We start from the raw sequence: 24773 nt of genomic DNA on the forward strand, positions 1-24773 counted from the left end.
TTAACTTTCAGAAAGCAGAAGCAACTAAACAGCCCTCTAACTCTTTCTACATTTAATTTTATACTCCTTACCTCCAAAATAAAATCACCTGTTAGTATAAGAGCTGTTTTTGTTGTCAAGTATCTTACAGTAAGGTCTGACTCAGTGATACTGTATAGGATTTCTCATGGAAAGACGCAGCAGTCAAGAAAACCAACTATGTATTGAATTAGGCAAATCTGATGTACAAGACCTCTTTTAAAAGTTGAAAAGTAAAGATGTCAGTTTGAGGACTAAGGTATGCCCCGGCCAAACCCATGGTATTTTCAATAGCCTCATATGCATTTGAAAGATGATCAGTGAAAAAAGAAGACAGATCAAGAATTGATTTGTCTTTGAGTTATGGTTTTGGAGAAGAATATTAAAGGTATCATGGACTGCCAGAAGAACAAACAAATCTGTGTTAGAAGAAGTACAACCAGAATGCTCCTTAAAAGCAAAGATGGCCAGACTTCATCTCTAATGTTTCGGACATATTATTAGGAGAGAACAGTCGCTGAAGAAGGACATCATGCTTGATAAAGTGGAAGCTAAGTGAAAAAGAGGAAGACCCTCAACAAGATGGACTGGTAGAATGGCAGCAATGGGCTCAAGTGTATAGTAATTGTGAGGCTGACACTGGACCAGGGGGTGTTTCTTTTTGTTGTACATAGGGTTGCTATGGGCTGAAACTGACATGACAGCACTTAACAACAATAACTGACGCAGCCGTGTGAGGAGGTTTTCCACCATGTTCATGTGGAGCCTGGGGAAGAAGTCAACACTTAAGACTGTCAAAATGGAGAGACTCTGAGAAATGAGGTCTTTAGTGAAATGGTGAACTCTTGAAACAATCCTTATATAAATTTTCTCTACTTGTGAACTGCCCAATCATATTACTAATGTACTTTTTTTATTTAATAAAACTAGTTTAAACAATGGTGTGTTTAACTAGCAAATAATAAATATAATAACAAGATCTTGTGACACATGATTAATGCCAATAGAATGAGGTGGCACAAGGGAAAATAAGTATTTTTAGCTTCTGGGAAATTCATTTTCTAATGGGGCACAACTCAAAATTAATAGAAACTGACACAAACATCCATTAGTAATCAGACCATGCAATGTAAGAAGTATGAAGCAAGAAAAACTGGAAGTTGTCAAAATGAAATGGATGCATAAAAATCAATATCTATGGCATTAGTGAGCTTAAATGGACTGGTAATGACCATTATGAATCTCACAATCATATGGTTTACTATGCCAGAAACAACATATTCAAGTGGAAGAGTATAGCATTCATAATAAAAAGAACATCTCCAGATCTAACTTGGAGTATAATGCTGTCTGTGATAGGATACTATCCATACACCTACAAGGAAGGTCAGTTAATACCACTATTATTGAAATTAACACACTGACCTCTAAAACCAGTGTGGCACTGTAGGATCAGCACTAGAACATAAGATCCACCATTCAAACCCCCAACCTGCTCTTCAGCATCCCTATACAGGGTCACTATGAGTCAGAACTGACTCCACTACACTTAACAAAAACAACAACTAACTTCTGAAGTCTGAAATTGATCAAACATGCAATCAAGATGTATTTTAAATTACTAGTCATTGGAATGTGAAAGTTGGAAACAAAGAAGGGTCAGTAGTTGAAAAATATAGTCTTGATGCTAAAAACTATGCTGGAGATCACATGATATAATTTTGTGACTTATTCACTGCAAATAACTTTAAAACAACATAACATATTTTTATATACATGGACCTCAGCACTAGAATCAAATTGAAAACCTAGTAGCGTAGTGGTTACGAATCGGGCTGCGAACTTTAAGGTCAGCGGTTCAAAACTACCAGCCGCTCCGCGGGAGAAAGATGAGGCTTTCTACTCCCGTAAGGATTTACACCCTCGGAAACCCTGTACAGGGTCGCTATGGGTCGGAACCGACTCGACAGCACTTAACAACAACAACAACATGGGAAGAGAAGGTGGAAATGCTCAATAGCCAAAACAAGGTCAGAGGCCAATTACAAGTTTAGGATGAAGCTGAAGAACATTAAAACAAGTTCAAAAGATCCAAAATATGGCCTTCAACATATCCCATCTGAATTTAAAGATCATTTCAAGAAAAGATTAGATGCATTAGAAACTAATGATCAAAGGCAGAGGGATTTTGAGATTATATCAATTACATCAAACAAAAAGAGCAAAGATGATTAAAAAGATAGGAAAAAAGAAAAGACCAAAAGGTATATCAGAAAAGACTTTGTAATTGGATCTCCAGCATAGAAAGTCAAAGAACTAAACTGAAAATTTCAAAGTTCAACTTGGGAAGATAGAGTCAAGTGTTATAATGAAATACGTGAAAACCTTGAGTTAGAAAACCAAAAGGGAAGAATATGATCAGCATTTTCCAAGCTGAAAAAACTGAAGAAAATTTCAAGCCTCAGCTTGCAATACTGAAGGATTCCATGGGCAATACTGAATGATGCAGAGAGCATCAAAAGAAAATGGAAGGGTTACACTGAGTCACTGTACTTAAAATAACTCGTAGATATTCAGCCATCAAGATGTAGCATATGATCAAGAACAAATGGTACCAAAGGAAGAAGTCCAAGCTGCAATAAAGGCATTGGTGAAAAACAAGGTCCCAGGAATTAATGGAATATAAATTAAACTCTTTCTACAAAAGGATGTAGCAATGGAGATACTCACTCATCTGTCATGAGACTTGAAGGATAGCCACCTGGCAACTGATTAGAAGGAATCCATATTTGTGCTTATTCTAAAGAGATAATCCAAAGAAATGTGGAAATCATCAAACAATAGTGTTACTATCAAATGCAAGTAAAAGTTGGTTAAAGATAATTCTAAAACAGTTATACTAACACAACCACAGGAAATTGCCAGAGGTTCAAGCCAATTCATACAAGGACATGAAATGAGGCATATCATTGCTAATGTCATGTGGATCTTTGCTGAAAGTAGGAAATATCAGAAAGATGCTTTTGTGCTTTTCTGACTATTCAAAGGCTTTTGACTGTGTGGATCATGACAAACTATGGATGACCCTGTGAAGTATGGGTATTACAGAACACTTGATTGTGCTCATGAAAAACCTCTACATATTCAAGAGGCAGTCATTCAAACAAAACAAGGGGACACTGAATGATTTAAAAATCATGAAACTGGGTGCAAGGGCTGCATTCTTTCACCATACTTTTTTCCATCTGCATGCTGAGCAACTAATTTGAGAAGCTGGATTATAGAAAGAAGAATATGGCATCAGGATTGGAGGAAGACTCATTAACAACCTGCAATATGCAGATGATACAACATCACTTCATGAATGTGAAGAGGACTTAAAATACTTACTGATGAAATTCAAGGACCAGAGCTTTCAGTATGCGTTGCTCCTCAATATAAAGAAAAGTCCTCATCACTGGACAAATAAATAACAGTGTGGTAAATTGAGAAAAAGGAGCTCTGGTAGCGTAGTGGTTATGACTCGGGCTGCGAACCTTAAGGTCAGCAGTTTGAAACTACCAGCTATTCCATGGGAGAAAGACACGGCTTTTTGTTTCCGTAAAGATTTACAGTCTCAGACACCCTATACAGGGTCACTATGAGTCAGAACCGACTCGATGGCACATAACCACCACCAAATGGAGAAAAGACTGAGGTTGTCCAAGATTTTATTTTGCTTGCATCCACAATCAACACTTACAGAAACAGCAGTCAAGAAATCAAACAGTGCATTGCAATAGGCAAATATGCGGCATAAGACCTTTATAAAGTGTTCAAGAGCAAAGATATCAGTTTGAGGACATTCGTGTGCCTAACTCAAGCCATGGTATTTTCAATCGCCTCATATGCATGTAAAAGCACACTGAATAAGGAAGACCACAGATGAATTGACATATTTGGTATTTGGGTTGTGTGTTGGAGAAGAATACTGAAAGCGCAAAGAATGGCCAGAAGAACGAAAACAAATCTATTTTGGAAGAATGCGTCTTAGAAACAAGGATGGCTGGACTTCGTCTCTCATAGTTTGGGCATATTATCAGGAGGGACCAGTCCCCGATTCGTAACCACTACGCTACCAGAGCTCCTTGGAAAAGGACATTATGCTTGGTCAATTAGAGGGCCAGTGAAAAAACAGGAAGACTCCCAATGAGATGGATTAACACATGGCAACTGCATAACAATTGTGAAGAATTAACATGATTGGGCAGAGTTTCATTCTGTTCTGCATAGGGTCACTGTGAGTTGGAACTGACTGGATGGCACTTATAAACAACAACAATATCTTTCAGGTATTCTCTGTCTTCAGTATAAATCCATTTGCAAACAGCAATGATATCTCTCATTTTACATCCTCGTTTGAATCTGGTTTGAATTTCTGACAGCTGCCTGCCGATGTACTCATGCAACTCTTATTGAATTATCTTTAGCAACATTTTCTTTGATGTGATATTAATGTTATTGTTTGATGGCTTTTGCATTCTGTTACACCACCTTTCTTTTCAATAGGCTGTTGTTGTTGTTGTTAAGTGCCTTTGGGTTCATTCTGACTCATGATGGTGATGGTGGTGTGCCTTGGAGTCAGTTCCGACTCATAGCAACCCTGCGCAGGGTTTCCAAGGCTGTAAATCTTTACAGGAGCAGAATGCCTCATCTTTCTCCTGTAGAACTGCTGGTAGTTTTGAACTGCTGACCCTGAGGTTAGCAGCCCGATTTGTAACTACTACGCTACCAGAGTCATAGTGACCTTATAAAGGGTTTCCAAGGGGTGGCTGGTGGGTTTGACTCACCGACCTTACAGTTCAAACAATTTTTGATAGCGTGTCTGGCAGCTGCAACACCAGTGAACGGCAAGTTCTAGGGACAACCATCTGACAATAAATGAACAAAGCTTTCTCAAAGCAGTGATAGAAAAATGGCAAAGGGTAATTTGATTTGACAGTTATTTGGAAGCACAATTGTTCGGAACCCTAATTAGATTTGGCAAATGAATGAAGAAGTGAATGAAAGTAAGGACAACTCATAGACCTGTTGCATGGAGCAACTGGTGAGTTTTAATTTTAATAAATAGGTTAATAACCTATTTATTTAAAAGTGTATTTAAGCCAAGTGAGCTAAACATAAACCAGGAAACAGAAGTCAAAAAACAAAAAGGCTAAATACAAAATAAGGCAAGTCCATGGCCTTCTGCATACTTTTGCAGTAGAGAGAAGTTGGTAGGTACTGAATTTCACACTCCCTAAATTTGAATCTTACCAGCACTGTCACCTTGCACAAAATTCTTAGTTTCTTTGCATCCTAATATACCCATCTGTAAAATGGAGTTGACAATAGTAGTGTTTACTTCATACATAAATCCTGGGGATTAAATAAGTTAATGCACATAAAACACTCATATCAATGCCTGACCTAACATGCTTAAAGAAATGTTAAATATTATTTCAAGTCTAGCTGTTTATTGTTTCATACTTTAGATAACAACGTAGAAACTTGAATAGCAGTGCAATATTAAATCCAAATAAAATAGACTCTCAGTAAAGGAAACATCACTAGACTGTTTAAGCTACACATCTAGAGGAGTGATAGTGTATCAGTCTTTGGGGTAACTCATGGTGTCATCCCCCAATCTCCATAATCCTATAACTGTACCAGATAGCAGAACATGCAATATCCTTATTGATGCTTATTATCAATTTAATCATAGAAGAGTGTGATAAATACAGTTGGAAATTATTTATATGTAATCTTCCTCAGATTATCTGGATATTAACAAGAAAATCCACTACTCATCCATCAGTTTGCCATACTTATGTGTTGCTGTGATGTTGAAAGCTACGCCACCAGTATTTTAAACACCGGCAGGATCACCCATGGTAGACAGGTTTCAGCAGAGCTTCTAGACTAAAACAGACTACAAAGAAGGAGAGGCAAATCAGTTCTGAATCATTAAACACTAAAAATCTTGTCAATAGCAGCAGAACACTCTCTGATATAGTACTAGGAAAAGAGTCCATCATGTTGGAAAGCAAGGAAAATATGACTGGGGAACAGCTGACTCCTTACAGTCAACTTCCTGAAAGACATGACTAGCTCAAAGCTTTTAGGACCTTCATTTGCTGTTCGGGCAAAACTCAAAATGAGAAGAAATAGCTGAAAATATCAATTTTTAATCATGATGTGAAATGTACAAAGTATGAATCTAGAAAAACTGGAATTCTTTAAAAATGAAATGAAATACATAAAAATAAGTATCTTAGACATTAGTGATCTTAAATGAAATGGTACGGACCATTTTAAATTGGACAATCATATGGTTTACTCTACTGGGAATAACAAACTAAAGAGGAACAGCATCACATTCATTGTCAAAGAATATTTCAAGATCTGTCTTGAAGACAATGCTGTCTGTGATAAGGTAATATCCATATGGCCAAAAGCAAGACCAGTTAATACCACTTAAATTTATGCATTTACCACTCTGATGTTGAAAATTAAGAATTCTACAAACACTTCACTATGAAATTGATCATATATGCAATTGAGGTGCATTTTGAATTCAAAAGTTGAAAACAAAAAATAAAATCAGTAGTTGGGAAAAATGGTGCTGGTGATAGAAATGATGCTGGATATCACATGATAGAATTTTGCAAGACCAAATAGTTATTCATTGCAAATGCCATATTTCAGCATCATAAACAGTGAGTATACACATGGACCTTACTAGATGGAATACATGGGAATCAAATTGACTATATCTTTGGGAAGAGACTATGGAGAAGCTCAAGAACATCAACCAGAGCAAGGCCAGGACACATTGTGGAACAGACCATCAAATGCTCATATGCAATTAAAGACTTCTGGGGTGGTGCATCAGCACTCAACTTTGAACCAAAAGGTCAACAGTTCAAACCCACCAGCTGTTCCTTGGAAACCCTATTTGGGGATGCTGTGAGTCAGAACCAACTCAATGGCACTTAACAACAACAGCAAAAATTAAATTAAAACAAGTCCACACGAGCCAAAATAAAGACCTTGAGTATATCCAACCTGAATTTAGAAATCATCTTAAGAAAAGATTTGATGTATTAGAAAATAATGACTCAAGACTTGAGGACGTGTGAGATGACATTTTGAACATTATACATGAAGAAAGAAAAAGGTCCTTAAAATGAGAGAAAAGAAAGAAAAGACCAAAATTGATGTCAGAAGAGACTCTGAAATTTACTATTGAATGAAGAGAAGATAAAGCAACTGGACCCCCCCCCAAAAAAAAGAGATAAAACATGTGCTCGGGAAGACAAGTAAAGTATTATAATGAAATGTGCAAATACCTGGAGTTAGAAAAACCAAAAGGGAGGATCATAATCAGTGTTTCTCAAGTTGAAAGAACAGAAGAAAAACTCAAATTTCAGGTTGCAATATTGGAGAAGGACATCATGCTTGATAAAGTGGAAGGTCAGCAAAAAAGAGGTGGACTCCTAATGAGATGGATTATCACAATAACAATAACAATGAGCTCAAATATATATATAAAAAAAAAAATCATAAGGATGGCACAGGACCAGGAAAAATTTTGTGCTATTTGCTTTGGATCACCATGAGTTAGAAACAACTTGATGGCATCTAACAAGAATAACAGCAACAAAATTGTTTTATAAAATCATTCCATTTGCAATGACAGCAATTTGATTTACAACATTATAAGTAACCTGTGGTGGTGGTGTGCCATGGAGTCAGTTCTGACTCGTAGTGACTCTGCTTAGCGTTTCTGAGGCTGTAAATCTTTACAAGAACAGAAATCCTCATCTGTCTCCCACACAATGGCTGGTAGTTTTGACCTGCGTACCTTGAGGTTAGCAGCCCAAACCATAACCACTACACTACCAGAATTTCTTTATAAGTAACTGAGTGGAAGCCTTTTAAATTTTTGCTTCATCTTTTCTTTAATTACAATTTCATGCCCAAAAGCATTATTGACATAGGCTCACAAATACTAATTATCACAGTTGTTGTTGTTGTGAAGTGTCAGTGAGTCGATTCTGACCCATAGCGATCCTGTATAGGGTTTCCAAGGAGCAGCTGGTGAGCTTGAACTGCCAATCCTGCAGTTCAAATGGCTTTGCAGTCTGGCACATTAACCCACAGTGCCACAGCAGGACTCCAATTGCCACAATGTTGTTATTGTTATGTGCCATGGAGTTGGTTCGGACTCATAGCAACCCTGTACAGGGTTTCTGAGGCTGTAAATCTTTATGGGAGCAGAAAGCCTCATCTTTCTTCCACGGAACAGCTGGTAGTTTCGAACTGCTGACCTTGTGGTTTGCAGCCTGATTCCTAACCACTATACCAGAGCTACCACAATAAGGTAGCTAAAACACCAGAAACTTTGACAGAATCAGCAACAAAACAGCAATGTCTGCTTGTATTGTGCAGATGAAACCAAGTACTTTGTATGTCTCTGTAATTGAATAATAATGACAGCTCTGAAAGGAACTTATTAGAAGGTTAAAAACCTAATTAGCATAGAGTTTTAGCTTTGAAGGCATTGTTGTTGTTAGGTGCCATGTTAATTTTATTTTAAGAACTGAGTGGACTTTTTTATTATTATTGTTGATGGTTTGTTTTTCTTACTAGAACAAATCTTCATCTTTAATTGCATTGTCAGCATTTCTTTCCATGACTCGGTTGTTATGTGCTGTGGAGTGGGTTCCCACTCTTAGAGACCCTGTACAGGGTTTCCGAGGATGTAAATCTTTACAGGAGCAGAAAGCCTCATCTTTCTCCCTCGGAACAGCTGGTAGTTTCGAATTGCTGACCTTTTGGTTTGCAGCCCAATTCGTAGCACAATCTAAACTTGAATATGGATGAATGATAGTCAAAATTCATTTAAATCTTAAGTGTGTTACTTGTTGTTGTTGTTGTTAGGTGCCATATAGTTGGTACCAACTCATAGCGACCTTATGCACAGCAGAATGAAACACTGTCAGATCCTGGGCCAACCTCACTATTGTTGCCATGCTTGAGTCTATCCATCTCACTGGGGGTCTTCCTCTTTTTCTCTACTCTCCACCTTACCAAACATGATATGCATATAAGCTTGGCTTATGAAAAATATTTTTGTTGCTACATCTAACTATAGAGATACTATCTTGGTTAGGAATTTTTAACTTGGGGAATGGATTCTAGGCAATTCCAGGGAATTCTTAAAATACTCAATACTTCCGTCTAATTCTCAAAATTATTCAAGACCCAAACTAACATAACGACATATGTCTTGGCACAGCATAATGATCATTTAATTAATTTTGTTTTTTAACCTTCATAATGCATAAATTATAAAATTTATAACATATAATTTACAACATATCTGATTATATATGGATCATAAAAATACAAAATATATTACCTTTTCAATCATATAAATAATCCTAAATTATGCTAAAATAAAAGAGCTTTTTTTGTGCCATAGTATTATTATAGTTATACTAAATTAACATTTAATTCTCTTATGTGGGTAATTAAATCTTATTTTTACATCTTCCCAACTGCTTTCTATACTTTTTCAGCTGGCAAGATTAATTACTGTAAAAGGTATTTATGGATTCCCCATGGTTTAGAAAACTTTAAATGAAGGGTTAATATCTAATCCTCATTGCTTTCTCTTCTATTTATATGATATTAAAACAATTTCTGTAACTTTAAAGAACAGATTGTAACACCCATCCAAAACTGATTAACACGGCAAGATGTCAGGTACTAAAATAAATGAGCAGGCCCTCTGGATATGCCTGGCAAAAAATCATGTTTAAACTATGGTAACTATGACAATTCTCCTCTGCTTCCACTAAACTCCATACATTAGCACAGATTCCCCAACTGATGCCAAGTACCATCTTAATGAATTGGCACCCTAATAACAACATGTTAGCATAGCGCCTCATTACAAGGTACACAAGCTAAAATCTCTGTCATTCATGAAATGATTTCTTGAATTTATCAGGAACAATGGAAACACAAAGTTCAAATTCATATCATGTCAACTTTGCAGGAATATGTAATAATAATCAATCAAATACTTAAATTTTAAAGAGCAAAACCCAAATACCAAATATTATACAAATATTAATAATTAATATTATTAATTGTCATTATTAATGTCCCAGGAGAGTCTACCTGCTTTTAATTAGCATGGTTGTCAGAGCTGTATTCTATAGCCTGCCTTCCAACTTTTTCCCCCTTTAGTTCCAAATTATTTTACCTATGATATATTCATTGTCTTTCAAAAATATGCTTGACACATGCTTTAGTTTCAATCTTCTTCAGTCATAAAATTTTAGAGCTGAAAAGGATTTATTTATAGATGAGACAGCAAAACCCATGTTAAGCAATTTTCCTAACTGGTTAGTAGAATTGGGCCTGAGTACGGCTTCTCTCACTCCTACTCTATTCCTTTTGAGCCTTGCTGATATGTGCCCTGCACTCTTCCCAGTTGGATGAATGAAATGAAAGCATGTGACCACCTACCCACACACCTTGGCAGAGGTGCACTCCACACACGACGGCCCCCACCCAGGCAGGTAAGCTTGGTTGCACCTTCTAGGCGATATCCTGGGAAGCAAGAAAAAGTCAGGGAGTCTCCAACTCCAAAATGAAAACCAATTCTTCGGCTGAAGGCAGGGACACCAGGATCGTCACATGGCTCTAAATCATATTCTGAGAAATGAGGAAACAGAAAATTGTGGGAATATTCAACCATTATTTATCAAGAATATAAAAAAATGCTACTATGAAAAAGTAAACCAATGTATGTTTTTCTTCAAACTATGTTGTAATTGTTATACAGTTTATATTGGTAGTATTAATTCTCTTGTGATATAACATGAGATAATAGTATTTTGAAAACAGACATATCAAAATGTAAGAGATAAAAACAGTATTCTCCATTTCAAAACTGACTTTTTGAGTGTTTGAAATTATTCTATGTATATTTCTAATTGCTAAAGTCAATATTTCTCAAAAATATTTTAGATAACCAATATATGGAGCACAAAATAAAAACTGTTAAAGGACTACACTGGGGGAAAGCTGATTAGAGACAATGTCATCTCTAAAGTACACCTCTGTGATTCCACAGTTTTTCTCCTGCCTATTTTCAATCTATACATCATGCTCTTTAGCATGGGTGGAGAATGTCCAGCTCGTGGGCCATGTAAGGTCCATGAAATCATTTGGTCTTGTCTTGCCAAGGCAACCACAATTCCAGCCAGCACATTATGTTGTTGTGGTTTTTAAGAGCTGTGATTTGGTTCCCACTCATAGTGACCCTGTATGGGGTTTCTGAGGAACAGCTGGTGAGTTTGAACTGTCGACTTTGTGGTTTGCAGTCCAGTGTTGATCCTACAGCACCCCAACAGGAGTCCAGTCACATTATGTTGCTGTTGTTGTTAAATATCGTCTTGTCAGTTCAGACTCGTAGTGATTTTGTCTAGGTTTTCCAAGGAGTAGCTGGTGAGCTTGAACCACTGACTATGAGGTCCTAACCAACCTTGCAGTCCAGGGCTTAGCAGTATAATGTTTAAGCTGATAATTTTGTAAGGCTAATGAATGATGTTATAAATATCCAAATGATTCTTGGAAGAGAAAAGGTTCCCCACCCTCGCTCTGTAGCAATGAAACAGAAAAAAAAAAAAATCTATAAATTATTATGAAACAAAGTAAAATGCCTGACTTTGTGCTGTATTTTGGAATTCAATGTTCTAATGTAATATTGCCTTATTCTTTGCAGTCAATACAAGCTTTGGTATGTAGGTGAAATTGCAATCTGAGGATTATTCATTATTAAGTTTATGTTTTGTCAGTGGGGAATTAGGACTATACAAGGGTTCTAATATTTAGTTGCCATCATCTTGTTTTCTCAGTCTTTAATGCCCAGCATTTAATCCAATAGTATCAATGATAGGCCAGATGCTTAGGAAAATGTCATTAAGAACTTTAGAGAGAAGAAAAACAGAAAAATCAATGGGTGGATAAGCATTAATCTCCATAACAGGAGTACACAAAGGCAGTATTCTCTAGAGTGTATCTGTTGCATAGTAACCAAATCTCTTGCAGATAGGATTTTGACCCAAGTAGGAAACAGATAAGTGCAAGTGCAAAGATGGTAGCAGACCATGCCTCACTGAACGTGCATTGGCCACCATCTTTGAGCAGTGTAGGAATGCCTGTTTCCTACTGGGGTAAAAATCCTAAATACAAGAGATCTAGTTGCTATGCAAAGCATGCACTCTGATGGCCATGACTAAACCATTTCAAACATGTTAAGTCCTGGTTTGAATCAACATTTTATCTAGTAGCTGAGTGCTTAACTGTTTGTACACCCAGGGATTCCTTAGTGATTACTAATTGATATCAAACACAGAATACAGAATGCTTTCAGCATTATCTAATTATATTTGAATATGGAACTTTTTTGTTTGTCAGTTTTGTCATTTACCTTTGAAGAAATATTAACTAGGAAATGCAATTGGGAAATTCTATTTAAGTAAAATCTTCTAAAAAAGAAATAAAGTAACAGGAAGAAAGGTAGTTATAAAAGTATATTTATGGCATTTTACAAAAACACCAGGAAAGTTCCCAGAAGGGTAAATATCTTATTTGCATAATAAAGTTACTATTTATTTAGACATTAAAAAGCAAACTACATTGTTCTAATGCCACTGGCAATCGTACACATTTGGAGAGCCATTACTGCGAAGCCCAGTTTCCAGATGAAATTCCTCCAAAAGAAGTTATTCCTTTAGTGTATTAAAAGAATATGTTAACTTAAAATAGACTTTGCAATCAAAGGTGAGCTATTTGCTTTTAAAATTTGTCCTTGTGTGTGACATAAACTAGAAGTAATTTCTTCTGTTACAACTTTTATTATAATATTCAGAACAATTAAAAAAAAAAAAAAAAAAAAAAAAAAAACCACCTCAAGGAACTGCAGAGTTCCAGAAAGAATGTTTTATTTCTGTTGTTATTTGTCTGCTTGCTTGTTAGGGAGCTTATGAAAGGAGAAAAAAAGTTTTAAGTTAAATATTGACCTTTGGTAATCAAAAGACTTATTGTTAGCCTTGTGCTGAGAATAATAGAATTAAGAACCAGATGAGAAAAACAAATGAAAACTGTACAGACTCATGAGAAACATCTATGTAATAGATTTGTGGATTTGTATCACTATCATTTTATTTCTCTGGAGTATTCTGTTAAAATTAATTTTTATCGTGGTAAAAGTAAGAACAAAGGGGACATATATTCTCATAAGGATAACAATTGAGATCTACTATGAGATGATATATATATATATATATATATATATATAGAGAGAGAGAGAGAGAGAGAGAGAGAGAGGGGGGGGGATTTAGGTATTAGAGTTCAAAAGATCTAGGTTTTTTATACATAAAGTCAGTGAACTACTTTATTATTATTCCTGATTAAGGTAAAATTTCTAAGAAGTCAGGTAATCTTAGGAAGTCTTCAAAGATTCATGTATGTAGTAAATACCAAGAACAATCAACAAAAGTAGATTAAGATAAATAGTCATTGGTCATCATTATAGGGAATATACAGTATTTATGGTAAAGATGGAGTCCTGGTGTGGTGCTATGGGTTAATGTGCCAGACTGCAAAGCCATTTCAACTGTAAGGTCAGAGGTTCAAGCTCACCAGCTGCTCCTTGGAAACCCTATACAGGGTCACTATGGGTCAGAATTGACTCGATGGCACTTGACAACAACAACAACTTGGTAAAGTGGAAATCCAGAAAAGAGTTAGAAGACCCTTAATGAGATGGATTGACAGAGTGGTTGTTCACAATGAGGTTAAATAAAAGAGTAGTGAGGATGGGGCCAGATAAGACAATATTTTGTTCTGTTGACCATAGGGTCACTATGAGTTGGCACCTAACACCAAAAAAAAGTGTTTCAGAGCATCTCAAAATTCCCTAGATATATATATTTTTTCTTTAAGATGGTATTTTCACCTGTTAATGATCATACAATATTTAGTAAGTAACTATGAAATTCCTACTATGCACAAGATGGGAATCGTTGGGCAGTGTAAATGGTAATACACCCTGGATGCAAACTAAAAGGTTGAAGGTTCGAGTCTACTCAGAAGTACAATGGAAGAAAGGCTTGGTGACCTTGCAGAAAATCAGTGATTAAAAATTGAGAGCAGTGATGCTAAGAGACTCATATACACCATTGTTGATTACAACACTCTTCACAATAGTCAAATGATGAAACAACCCAAATGCATGCATATCTACAGATGAATGGATAACCCAAATGATATATATATATACACAACAAAAGATTACTCTTCCATAAAGAGAAAGGAAGGTCTGATACATGCCACTACATAGGTGAACCTTGAAAACATGGTTAAGATAAATAAGTCAATTATAAAAAGAAAACCATTGTTTGATTTCACCAATTTAAAACAAATTCAAATGCAAAAAGGACCAGTGTTTGTGGTTGCTATAGGCAAGAGGGAGGGGAAAGAGGAGAATCTTTGTTTAGCTAATATTGAGTTTCTACTTGTAGGTATGAAACATACGGATATTGACAATGTTGATGATAGTTGTACAACATGATTGATATAATTGGTTTAACTATATGAGCAAAATATACTGAATTGGCAAATGTTGCATTACCTATATATTTTTAACAATAATAATGATTATAATAATTTTAAAGATGGAGTATAAGTTTACTCTAATACACATGGGGTAGCCATAAGTTAGCATCAATTTCAAGGGATCTGGTAAAGCACTCATGTATAAAACACACGAATAGTGATGCAAGTATTGTGAAGGTGGATAGAACAGTATGCCTTCTACCCAAAGTTTAATTTTTAGTGAGAAGATAAGACAAAACTCATTTATAACAACAATAAATATTATATGTGACAAAGAAAGTTATTAAGGATCTTACATGGGTTTAAAAGTAGAAGAAATCATGTGATTATGGTGTTTGGAGACCACCTTTTAAAACTACATTGGATCTAGGATATAAAAAGGAGGTAGAAAACTACTCTTTTTCAAAGTACCATACAATTCAATTCAAATTAATTTAATTGTTTAAATCCATTAGTAACAGGAGAGTAGTAATCTCCATTCTGTGGACAAAGAATATATCAGAGATATTGAAGTGGTCCCACAAATGAGCATCACATGCTTATTGAACATTATTTGTGTACTTGATTAAATACCGCATACATCTGTGACCAGTGTTTAAATGTATGTAATTATTTTCAATTCTGTAAACTGAAGATTTTTATATGTATGTATTAACACTATACTACCAGGGTTCTTGATGTACATCATGGTGGTGGTGGTTGTGGCTTTATGCTGTGGAATCAATTCCAACTTGTTGCAATCATGTACATAGCTTCTGAGACTGAAAATCTTTGCAGGAATACAAAGCCTCATCTTTCTCCTTAGGAGCTATTAAAATTAAATAATTGAATCCACACAAATCATAAACATGATCTATATTTGTTTTGTTTTGTTTAGTTCTATCAAATCAGTTCTGACTCATAGAGAACCAGTTTAGGGTTTTCTAGAAGTGGCTTTTGGGCTTGAAGTACCAACCTTGCAGTTAGCAGTCCAGTGCTTATCCTACAGTACCACACCAATATTCCACATACATTATAATGTAAATAATACTTAATTTTTAACCTGTATTACCTAATACTTCTCCAGCTTTTTCCATGTATAGCATTAGTTGATATTTTGCCTACAATCACAGACACACATACACACTCACACAGCAACAGCAGTTTTATTGCCAGTGGTCAGACACAGCATAAGAAGTCAACGTACCTGAAAATGTGATGTTGAAGCCCTCATAGGAAATTGAGAAGTCTGATATAAACCGAAGCTGGGCAGTGAAATTTCCAAACAAACCTGCCTTAATAGTATGGGGCAACACAGAGCCAGTGAGTCTGGCAACAGGCTCTGTAAAACTTCCATCCTCGGTGATCAGTAAATAGTCATGAGAACTCTCAAGGTGGAAAGTGTGAAATATCATCTGTACTCCTGAGAGGGAGTGAGAGAGAAAGAGATTAAATAAATAAATACATATGCAAATATATATATATATATATATATATATATATATAGTCCTGGTATGGTGCTGCGGTTTACTGCGCTAGACTACAAAGTCATCTAAATGGCAACATCAGTGATTCAAGCTCACCAGCTACTCCTCAGAACCCCTATATAGGGTCCTATAGGTCAGAACTGATTCTATGGCACATACAATAACAACAACATATATATATATATACATACACACATATATACATAAGGTATTTTGGTAGTGTAGTGGTTATGAATTGGGTTGCTAACCTCAAGGTCAGCAGTTCAAAACTACCAGCTGTTGCATGGAAAAAAGATGTGGGTTTCTGCTCCCGTAAAGATCTGCATCCTTAGAAACCCTATATAGGGTCGCTACAAATTAGAATGGAACCATGGAGTTGGTTCCTATTCATAGCAACCCTGTATAAGGTTTCTGAAGAGAGCTGGTGAGCATGGACCTTGCAGTTCAAATTGACTTTGCAGTCCAGCACATTAACCTACAGTGCCACAACTGGAGTATATATATATATATGTTGTTGTTGTTGTTAAATGCCATACAGTTGATTCTGACCCATAGTGACCCTGTATAGAGTTTCCGAAGAGTAGCTGGTAAGCTTGAACTGCTGACCTTGCAGTTCAAATGGCTTTTCAGTCTGGCGCATTAACCCACAGCGCCACAACTAGAATATATATATATATATATATATATATATATATATATATATATATATACACATATATACATATATTCGAGTCAATTCCATCCCATAGCAGCCCTGAGTGGGATTCTGAGGAGCGGCTGGTGAGTTTGAACCGCGGACCTTGTGGTTAAAACCGACTTTTCAGTCCAGCGCATTAACCCTAAGTGTCACTGTGAATAGATACTATTTAATGTCAGTACACATTCTTAAGCTTTTTGTTGTAGTTTTCAAATACCATTGGGTCAGTTCTGACTCATAGCAATCCTGAATAGGGTTTCCAAGGAGTGACTGGTGAGTTTGAACCACCTATCTTGTGGTTCAAACCAACCTTGCAGTCTAGTGCTTATCCTACCATGCTATTTCAACTTTATTCTTAATTCTCTCCAGACTCAGTTATTCTTTACTAAGTATTACTGCTAGCAGAATGCAACACAATATATATAATGAAATATAAACTTTTAATATTCAGTTGAGTTCAGGATTATCTGAAAAGATAAAGTCTATTTTAAGGAAGATCATAGAAGAATTGATGCATCTGAGTTATGGTGTTGGAGGAAAATATTGAAAGTACCATGGGCTGCCAAAAGAACCAACAGATTCATGTTGGAAGAAGTGCAGCCAGAGTGCTCCTTGGAGGCCAGGATGGCCAAACTTTGTCTCTCATATTTCAGATATATTGTCAGGAGGGACCAGTCACTGGAGAAGGATATCATGTTTGGTAAGGTGGAGGGTCAGAGAAAAAGAGGAAGACCCCCAGCGAGATAGATTGGCAAAGTGGCAGCATCAGTGGGTTCAAGCGTGGCAACAATTGTGTGGTTGACCCAGGACAGAGCAGTGTTTCGTTCTGTTGTGCATAGGGTTGCTATGAATCGGTACTGACTCGATGGCACCTAACAACAACAGTAACATATAGTATCTATGTGACCAAATTTCAAAATTGACTTCTTAAAAACTACAAATTTAGTCATAGAAAACCCAGTTTACAATGTTAAATGCAATGTTTAATGCTATACTTTTTGCACAAATGTAAAATTCTAGTCTTCGATATACTCATATGTAACATGAGGATTATATCTATACTATACAACATCCCTAGAATATGTGTAACTAAATGTGTGTATCTTCCTAGATGTAGCAAGAACAAAATTATATCTAACAATTGTGCAAGATTGATACTTTTTATACTGATATGCTTTTATCCTGTCTACTAGTTTTTATATTTGAAATCCATACTTTATTCTTACCTTTTCCATGAGAAACTTCAATAGTCCATGTACAATTTAGAGAGTTTGGATAAAAATCTGGAAACCCAGGAGAAAGTACTGTTCCACTCTTCCCATGGATGTAGCCTCCACATAGTGCTTAAAGCAATAAGGAAAAATCATTGCATAATTAAAGTTTTATAGAAATTGTTCAAAAAATATAATTTTTAAATGACATTTAATTTGCATAGGACTGCAAAAAGTCCAATGTTATACCCATGAAAATCAAAACAAAAGTAAAACTTTGTGTTACTTGAAATTATAATATGCCATGTAATACATTGTTGTTGTTGTGTACTGTGGAGTCGGTTCTGACTTATAGTGACTCTGCACAGGGTTTCTAAGGCTGCAAATCTTGGAGCAGAAAGCCTCATCTTTCTTCCGCGGAACAGCTGATAGTTTCGAACTGCTGACCTTGAGGTTAGCAGACCAATTTGTACCCACTATGCTACCAGAGCTCCTTATGTAATACATAGGTACTTTAAATAGTAGAAAACCTTGAAATATTATAGAGTAATAGGCAGCATGCAAACTAGAATATGAGTTAACACAAATGCAGAGAAAAGATGTAGATTTGCATTTACCAGCAAAGCTGGTCTTGAGCTTAAATCTACATCTAAACAGTTCAATTTCAAAACTCATTTTTCAAAGAAAACCAACATCATGTCATTAGGAAAGTAGTGACATTTAGGTTATCAAGATAACATAGAATTTTAAATGCCCAGAAACTGATATCATAAAGTTATGAATTTAAATCCTGACTCTGTTACTTTCTTGTTCTTTGATATTGGCCAGGTAACTGTCTTTCATTTACAGATATATATTTTTAATCATAATAATGAAAAAGTGATCATTTTCATTTCATAAGGTAGATATTCATAATAATTGCCATTGCAAAATACAATTTGCAGTGTCTGAGCCCAAGTGACAATGCTAAATGCTAAGTCTCAAAGTGAAATTTTGGTGGTTCGAACCCACCAGACACTCTAAGAGAACAATGTGGCAATCTGCTTCAGTCTTAGAAACCCTACTGGGTAATTCTACAAGCTGCTCCTCAGAAACTCTATGCAGGGTTGCTGTGAGTTTGAATTGACTCAATGGCACTTAACAACAACGACTATTGTGTCCAACAAGGTCACTTAAGTCAGAGTGAACTCATCAATGCAATCACACACAACAGAAGCAATATGTGTATACTTCAGAGTCCCTGGGTGGTGAAAATGATTAAGGAGCTCACCTGATAACCTTGTTGAAAGTTTATGTACACCTAGAGGTTCCTGGGAAGGAAGGCTTGATGATCTATTTCTGAAAAATCAGCCACTGGAAACTGTTTTAAGCACAGCTTTATGTTTATACACATGTAGTTGCCATGATTCAAAATGGAGTTGATGCAAACTGGTTTCTAATATATATTAAGTACTCAAAAGCTTATTTCATGTTGTTCAAAGGTATGCAATCTTTAAGATATCAAAATGTAATTTTTGAATAAACTCTATATATTCCAGTTTTGCAAACATCAAGGGGAGAATATGCACATGTCCATGCTTGTGAGTTGTGGTTTTTTGACCCTTTTTTCTTGCTTTCCTATACTACACTTGATAAAGCTTTACTGTGCTTAAAAGAACTGAACTTAAAATGAATCAAACAAGATGACATCAACTAGAAGGAAGGAAAGATAAATTTATTCTTGTTTTGCAGCTGCACCATCTTGTGTCTATCAGTCATATGCTAATATCTGATCCATAGCAACCTTTTGTTGGGTTTCCAAGGAGCAGCTGGTGAGTTTGAACTGCCGATCTTGTGGTTCAAAGTCCAGTGCTGATCCAATAGCACCACTCCTGGGTAATCTCAATTAATCATTTCCACATTTAACTAGAAAAGCACAGACTCTAATCCAGAATGCCTGGGTTTACCCCAGCTACTTCACTTTCTGTTTTGTTGTGACGAGGTGACATCACGCTGGATCGGACTCATAGTGAGCCCATGTACATCAGAATGAAACACTGAGCAGTCCCATTCTCATAATATTTGCTACATTTGAGTCCATTGTTACAGTCACTGTGTGAACATAACTTGCAACAGTCTTCCTTTTTTGTAGTAACTCTCTACTTTAGTAATCGTGCTGTCTTTCTCCAGGGACTTGTCTGTCCTTGTAGCATGTCCAAAGTAAGTGACACAAAGTCTCACTCTCCTTATTTCTAAGCAGCATTCTGACTGTACTTCTTACAAGACAGATACATTCTTTCTTTTTGGAAGTCCATGATATATTCAATATTCTACACTAACACTGTAACTCTGTGACATAGATTATTCTTCAGTCTTCCTTATTCATTGCCCAGATTTTATATACATAGATTTTGCATACATATTGTTGCTGTTGTTCAGTGCCATTGAATCAGTTTCAACTCATAGCAACCCAGTATAGGATTTCTGAGGAGCAGCTGGTGGGTTTGAACCACTGACCTTGCAGTTCAAACAGCTTTCCAGTCTGGTACATTAACCTACAGCGCCACACTATATTAGGTGATTGAAAATACAATAGTCTAGGTTAGGTGTGCTTTAGTCCTCAAAGCTATATCTTTGCTTTAACATATTTTAGTTTTTGGTTTTTTTTTTGCAACATATCTGCCCAATGCCTTATATTGTTTGATGTCTTGATACTGCTTCATGAGCAGTGTATGTGGATCCAAGTAAAATGAAATTCTTGACTTCAGTATTTTCTTTACTTAGCATGATGCTGTTTTTTGCTCCAATTTGCTTTCTTGATGCTGAGGTGGGTGTAACCATATTGAAGGATGCAATCTTCAATCATCTTAAGTGCTTCAAGTCTTCTTCAATTTCATCACACCAAATTGTGTCATCTGCATATAACAGGTAGTTAATGAGTCTTCCTCCAGCTCAAGGACATATTCATTTTCATTCCGTCCTGTTTTTCAGATTACTTGCTCAACACACAGATTGAATAACTGACGTAAAAGGCTACACCATGGTGTAGGTATAAATGATGCATAGATTTCCAGATTTGTAGCCCCACAATACTGCTTTGTTTTGTGTGAATGACTGTCTTTTGGTCTATGTTCAGGTTTCAGATGAAGACTATAAAGTGCTTTATAATTTCCACTTTTTACATTATTGATAATTGTTTTAATTGACAAAGTCAAATGGCTTTGAACGCAAGGAAACATCTTTCTGGTATTCTCTGCTTTAAGCAAAGGTCTACTCAATATTAGCACCACTTCTGAGTTGATGCTATTTAGCAAATTTCTCTACTCTTCTGTGTTTTCATATCTTTATATATGAAATGAGGCAATGTTGTTGTTGTGTATAATGCTGTATGTGAAATTATAATATCCATATGCCTACAAGGAACATCAGTTCATACCACTATTATTGAAATTAACCCACCAAACTTTAAAGCCAGTGATGATTCTACCAATTTCTTTAATCTGAAATTGTTCAAACATGTAATCAAGATGTATTGATAATTACTGTTCGTTGGAATGCGAAGGTTGGAAACAAAGAGGAAGGATCAGTCATTGTAAAATATGGTCTTGGTGAAAGAAATGGTTCTGAAGATCTCATGATAGAATTTTTCTAGACCAATGACTTGTTCACTGCAAATACCTTTCTTAAATAACATAAAAGATGATTATATACCTGGACCTCACCAGAAATCAAATTGTCTAAAATATTCACCGATGAAGATCGGTGACCACATCCTTCATTATGTGTTGCACCTCAATGTAAAGAAAACAAAAATTCCCACTACTGGACAAATAAAAAACATCATGGTAAATAGAGACAGGACTGAAGTTGCCAAAGACTTCATTTTGCTTTGATTGATCCACAATCAATACTTATGGAAGCAGCTGTAAAGAAATCAAGCAACATATTGCATTGGACACATCTGCTGCACAAGATCTTTTAAAAGTGTTCATGAGCAAAGATGTCAGTTTGAGGACTAAAGTACACCTGACGCCAAGCTATGGAAATATCAATAGCCTTATGTGCATGTGAAAGTTGGACAAGGTTTAAGGAAGACTGAAGAAGAATTGTTGAATTTAAGTAATGGCATTGGAGAGAAATATTAACAGTACCATGGATCGCCAAATGAACAAACCAATCTGTGTTGGAAGAAGTGCAGCCAGAATGCTCCTTAGAAGCCGGGTTGGCCAGACTTTGTCTCTCATAGTTTGGACATATTATCAGGAGGGAACAGTCCCTGGAGACAGATCTCATGCTTGGTACAGTTTTGGGCCAGAGAAAAAGAGGAAGATCCCCAACGAGATGGATTGGCACAATGGCAGCGACAGCACTGGGCTGAAACAGGAATGATTATGAGGTTGGCGCATGACCCGGCAGTGTTTTGCTTTATTGCACATAAGGCTGCTGTGAGTTGGAATTGATTCAATGGCACCTAGGAACAATGAAGGTGCCCTGGTGGGTAGTGGGTAATACATGGGCTGCTAACCACATGGTCATCAGTTTGAATCCAGCAGACACTCTGTCAGAGAAAGGTGAGGCTTTCTGCTCCTATGAAGATATATAGCCTTGGAAACCCTATGCAGTGTAACTATGAGTCAGAACAGGCTCAATTTTTTATGGTGTACCATTTTTAAAACAGAAAACCCACATTAACCATATTCTACAATACCCATAAAATTTGTTAATGTTGCTAAGTACCACCGAGTCAGTTCTTAGAGCAGCCCTGTATAGGGTTTCTGAGGAACAGCTGATGGGTGTGAACCACCAACCTTTTGGTTGTTTATCCTACAGTGCCACACCAGGACTGTACCCATAAAATACACATGCCATGAAAACTAATCAAATATTTATATTTTCTCTACATTTCTTTATGATTTACTGTTTCATGGACTTCCACCTACCGTCGCAGCTAGGTAACGCATGATTCCACTGATGGTTCCTCTCACAGATAAGGGGTTCATCATCACTTAGTGTGTATCCTGGATCACAGCTGAAAGTCACTGTAGACCTGATGCCAAAATTATTGCCATGGCGATGACCATTCACAGGAATTCCTGGATCAAGGCAAGAATCTGACTCTAAAGTCACACCTAAATGCATAACAAAAAATATGTATAAGTAACTAAATAAAAATTATGAATGCCATTATATATATGTATTGTTGTTGTTGTTGTTAAGTGCCGTCGAGTCGGTTCATATATATATATACACACAAACAGGGTCACTATGAGTTGGAACCAACTCCACGGCACATAACCAACCATATATATATATATAAAGATCTGGAACATTATGCAAATTAATTTTAAAATTCACTAATGTAATAATTGATACATTTACCAATATTTGACTGTTTTTCTTTTGTTGTTTTTAGTTGACTCTGGGGTGGTTACAATTCATGGTCACTTCATATATAACATAATAAAAAGGTCCCCAGTACTGCACTCTCTTCACAATCTTTGGTATGTGTGAGCCCATTGTTGTACTCTTTTTGTTCATTGATTTCATTGACAATTGCCCTCTTGCCTCCCTGAATTTTCACAAACATGATGTTCTTTTCTAGGGATGAGGCCTTCCAGATAATGTGGCTGAAGAATGACTGATGAAGTTTCACCATCCTTGCTCCTGAGGATCATTCCGGTTTTACTTCTTCAAAGATTGATTTCTTCATTTTGGAAATTCATGATACATTCAGTATTCTTCTCAAACAATTCAGTTTCAATTCTACTCCTTTATTCTTCCTTTTTTCTTTGTCTAGTTTTCACTTGCATATGAGATGTCTGAAAACATCATGACATGCATCAGGCACAGTTTAGTGACATCTATGCCTTTTAAGCTTTTAAAGAGGTCCATGAGGTCTAGTGCTTATCCTTCTGTGCCTTACCAGGATTTACCCAGCACCATTTTTAGCTTCTTGTTTGCTGCTGCCATGGGTTTTGATTGATGATCCAAGGAGAATGAAATCCTTGAAAATTCCAAATTCTTCACCATTTATTATGATGCTGTTTCTCAATGCAGTTGTGAGAATTTTTGTTCTCTTTATAGTTAGATGTATTTTTCAGATCTTTGCAGTTCAATTCAGAATAATTGCCTCTCTGAATGTTGTTGTTGTTGTTGTTGTCAGGTGCCATCGAGTCGGAACCGACTCATAGCAACCCCATGCACAGCAGAATGAAACAATGTCCGATCCTGGGCCAACCTCACTACCGCCACCACACTTGACACCATCAATGATGCCACCTGGCTGATCCATCTCGTTGGAGACTGTACATATGTTTTATAATCAAAAGCACATAATAGTGGCTGATTTTTCAGCAGTATCAATATCAAAGCAAGAATTTCCGCAACAGACGGCCCCTGACTTAAGAAGTTCTGGTAAAGAAAGTGACAAATTAGTCTTCAGATTTGTGGAAAAACCAGTTAATTTGAATATTCCATTTTATAAAAGGGTTTTCTGTGACCCCTAAACCATAAGTTCACTGCATTCCACAGCCAATCATAGTAATAAGAATTGTTTTAGAAAATGTTAACAATTGGTGTACCATATTTATAATGAAATTTTAAAAATTTTAATGAAACTTTGTCTTTAGAAAATTCACAGAAAAATAGAGAACAGAAGAAATCAAAGCATGGAAATTAAAA

The 24773-nt window shown here is 36.2% G+C and overlaps 1 protein-coding gene across 1 annotated transcript in view; it reads right to left on the minus strand.

Moving 5' to 3' along the window:
• Positions 1 to 24773, minus strand: part of CSMD1 (CUB and Sushi multiple domains 1) — a 2529117-nt gene that overhangs the window by 651029 nt on the left and 1853315 nt on the right. The window contains exons 16-19 of the mRNA XM_006866725.1: positions 23033 to 23221; positions 18129 to 18245; positions 15926 to 16141; positions 10582 to 10770 (exon numbers count right to left, since the gene is read on the minus strand). Of these exons, the coding sequence (XP_006866787.1) occupies positions 10582 to 10770; positions 15926 to 16141; positions 18129 to 18245; positions 23033 to 23221 (711 nt within the window). The remainder of the gene's footprint in view (positions 1 to 10581; positions 10771 to 15925; positions 16142 to 18128; positions 18246 to 23032; positions 23222 to 24773) is intronic.

The sequence above is a fragment of the Chrysochloris asiatica genome, unplaced genomic scaffold, assembly GCF_000296735.1.
Source record: "Chrysochloris asiatica unplaced genomic scaffold, ChrAsi1.0 scaffold00095, whole genome shotgun sequence".
Lineage (NCBI taxonomy): Eukaryota > Metazoa > Chordata > Mammalia > Afrosoricida > Chrysochloridae > Chrysochloris > Chrysochloris asiatica.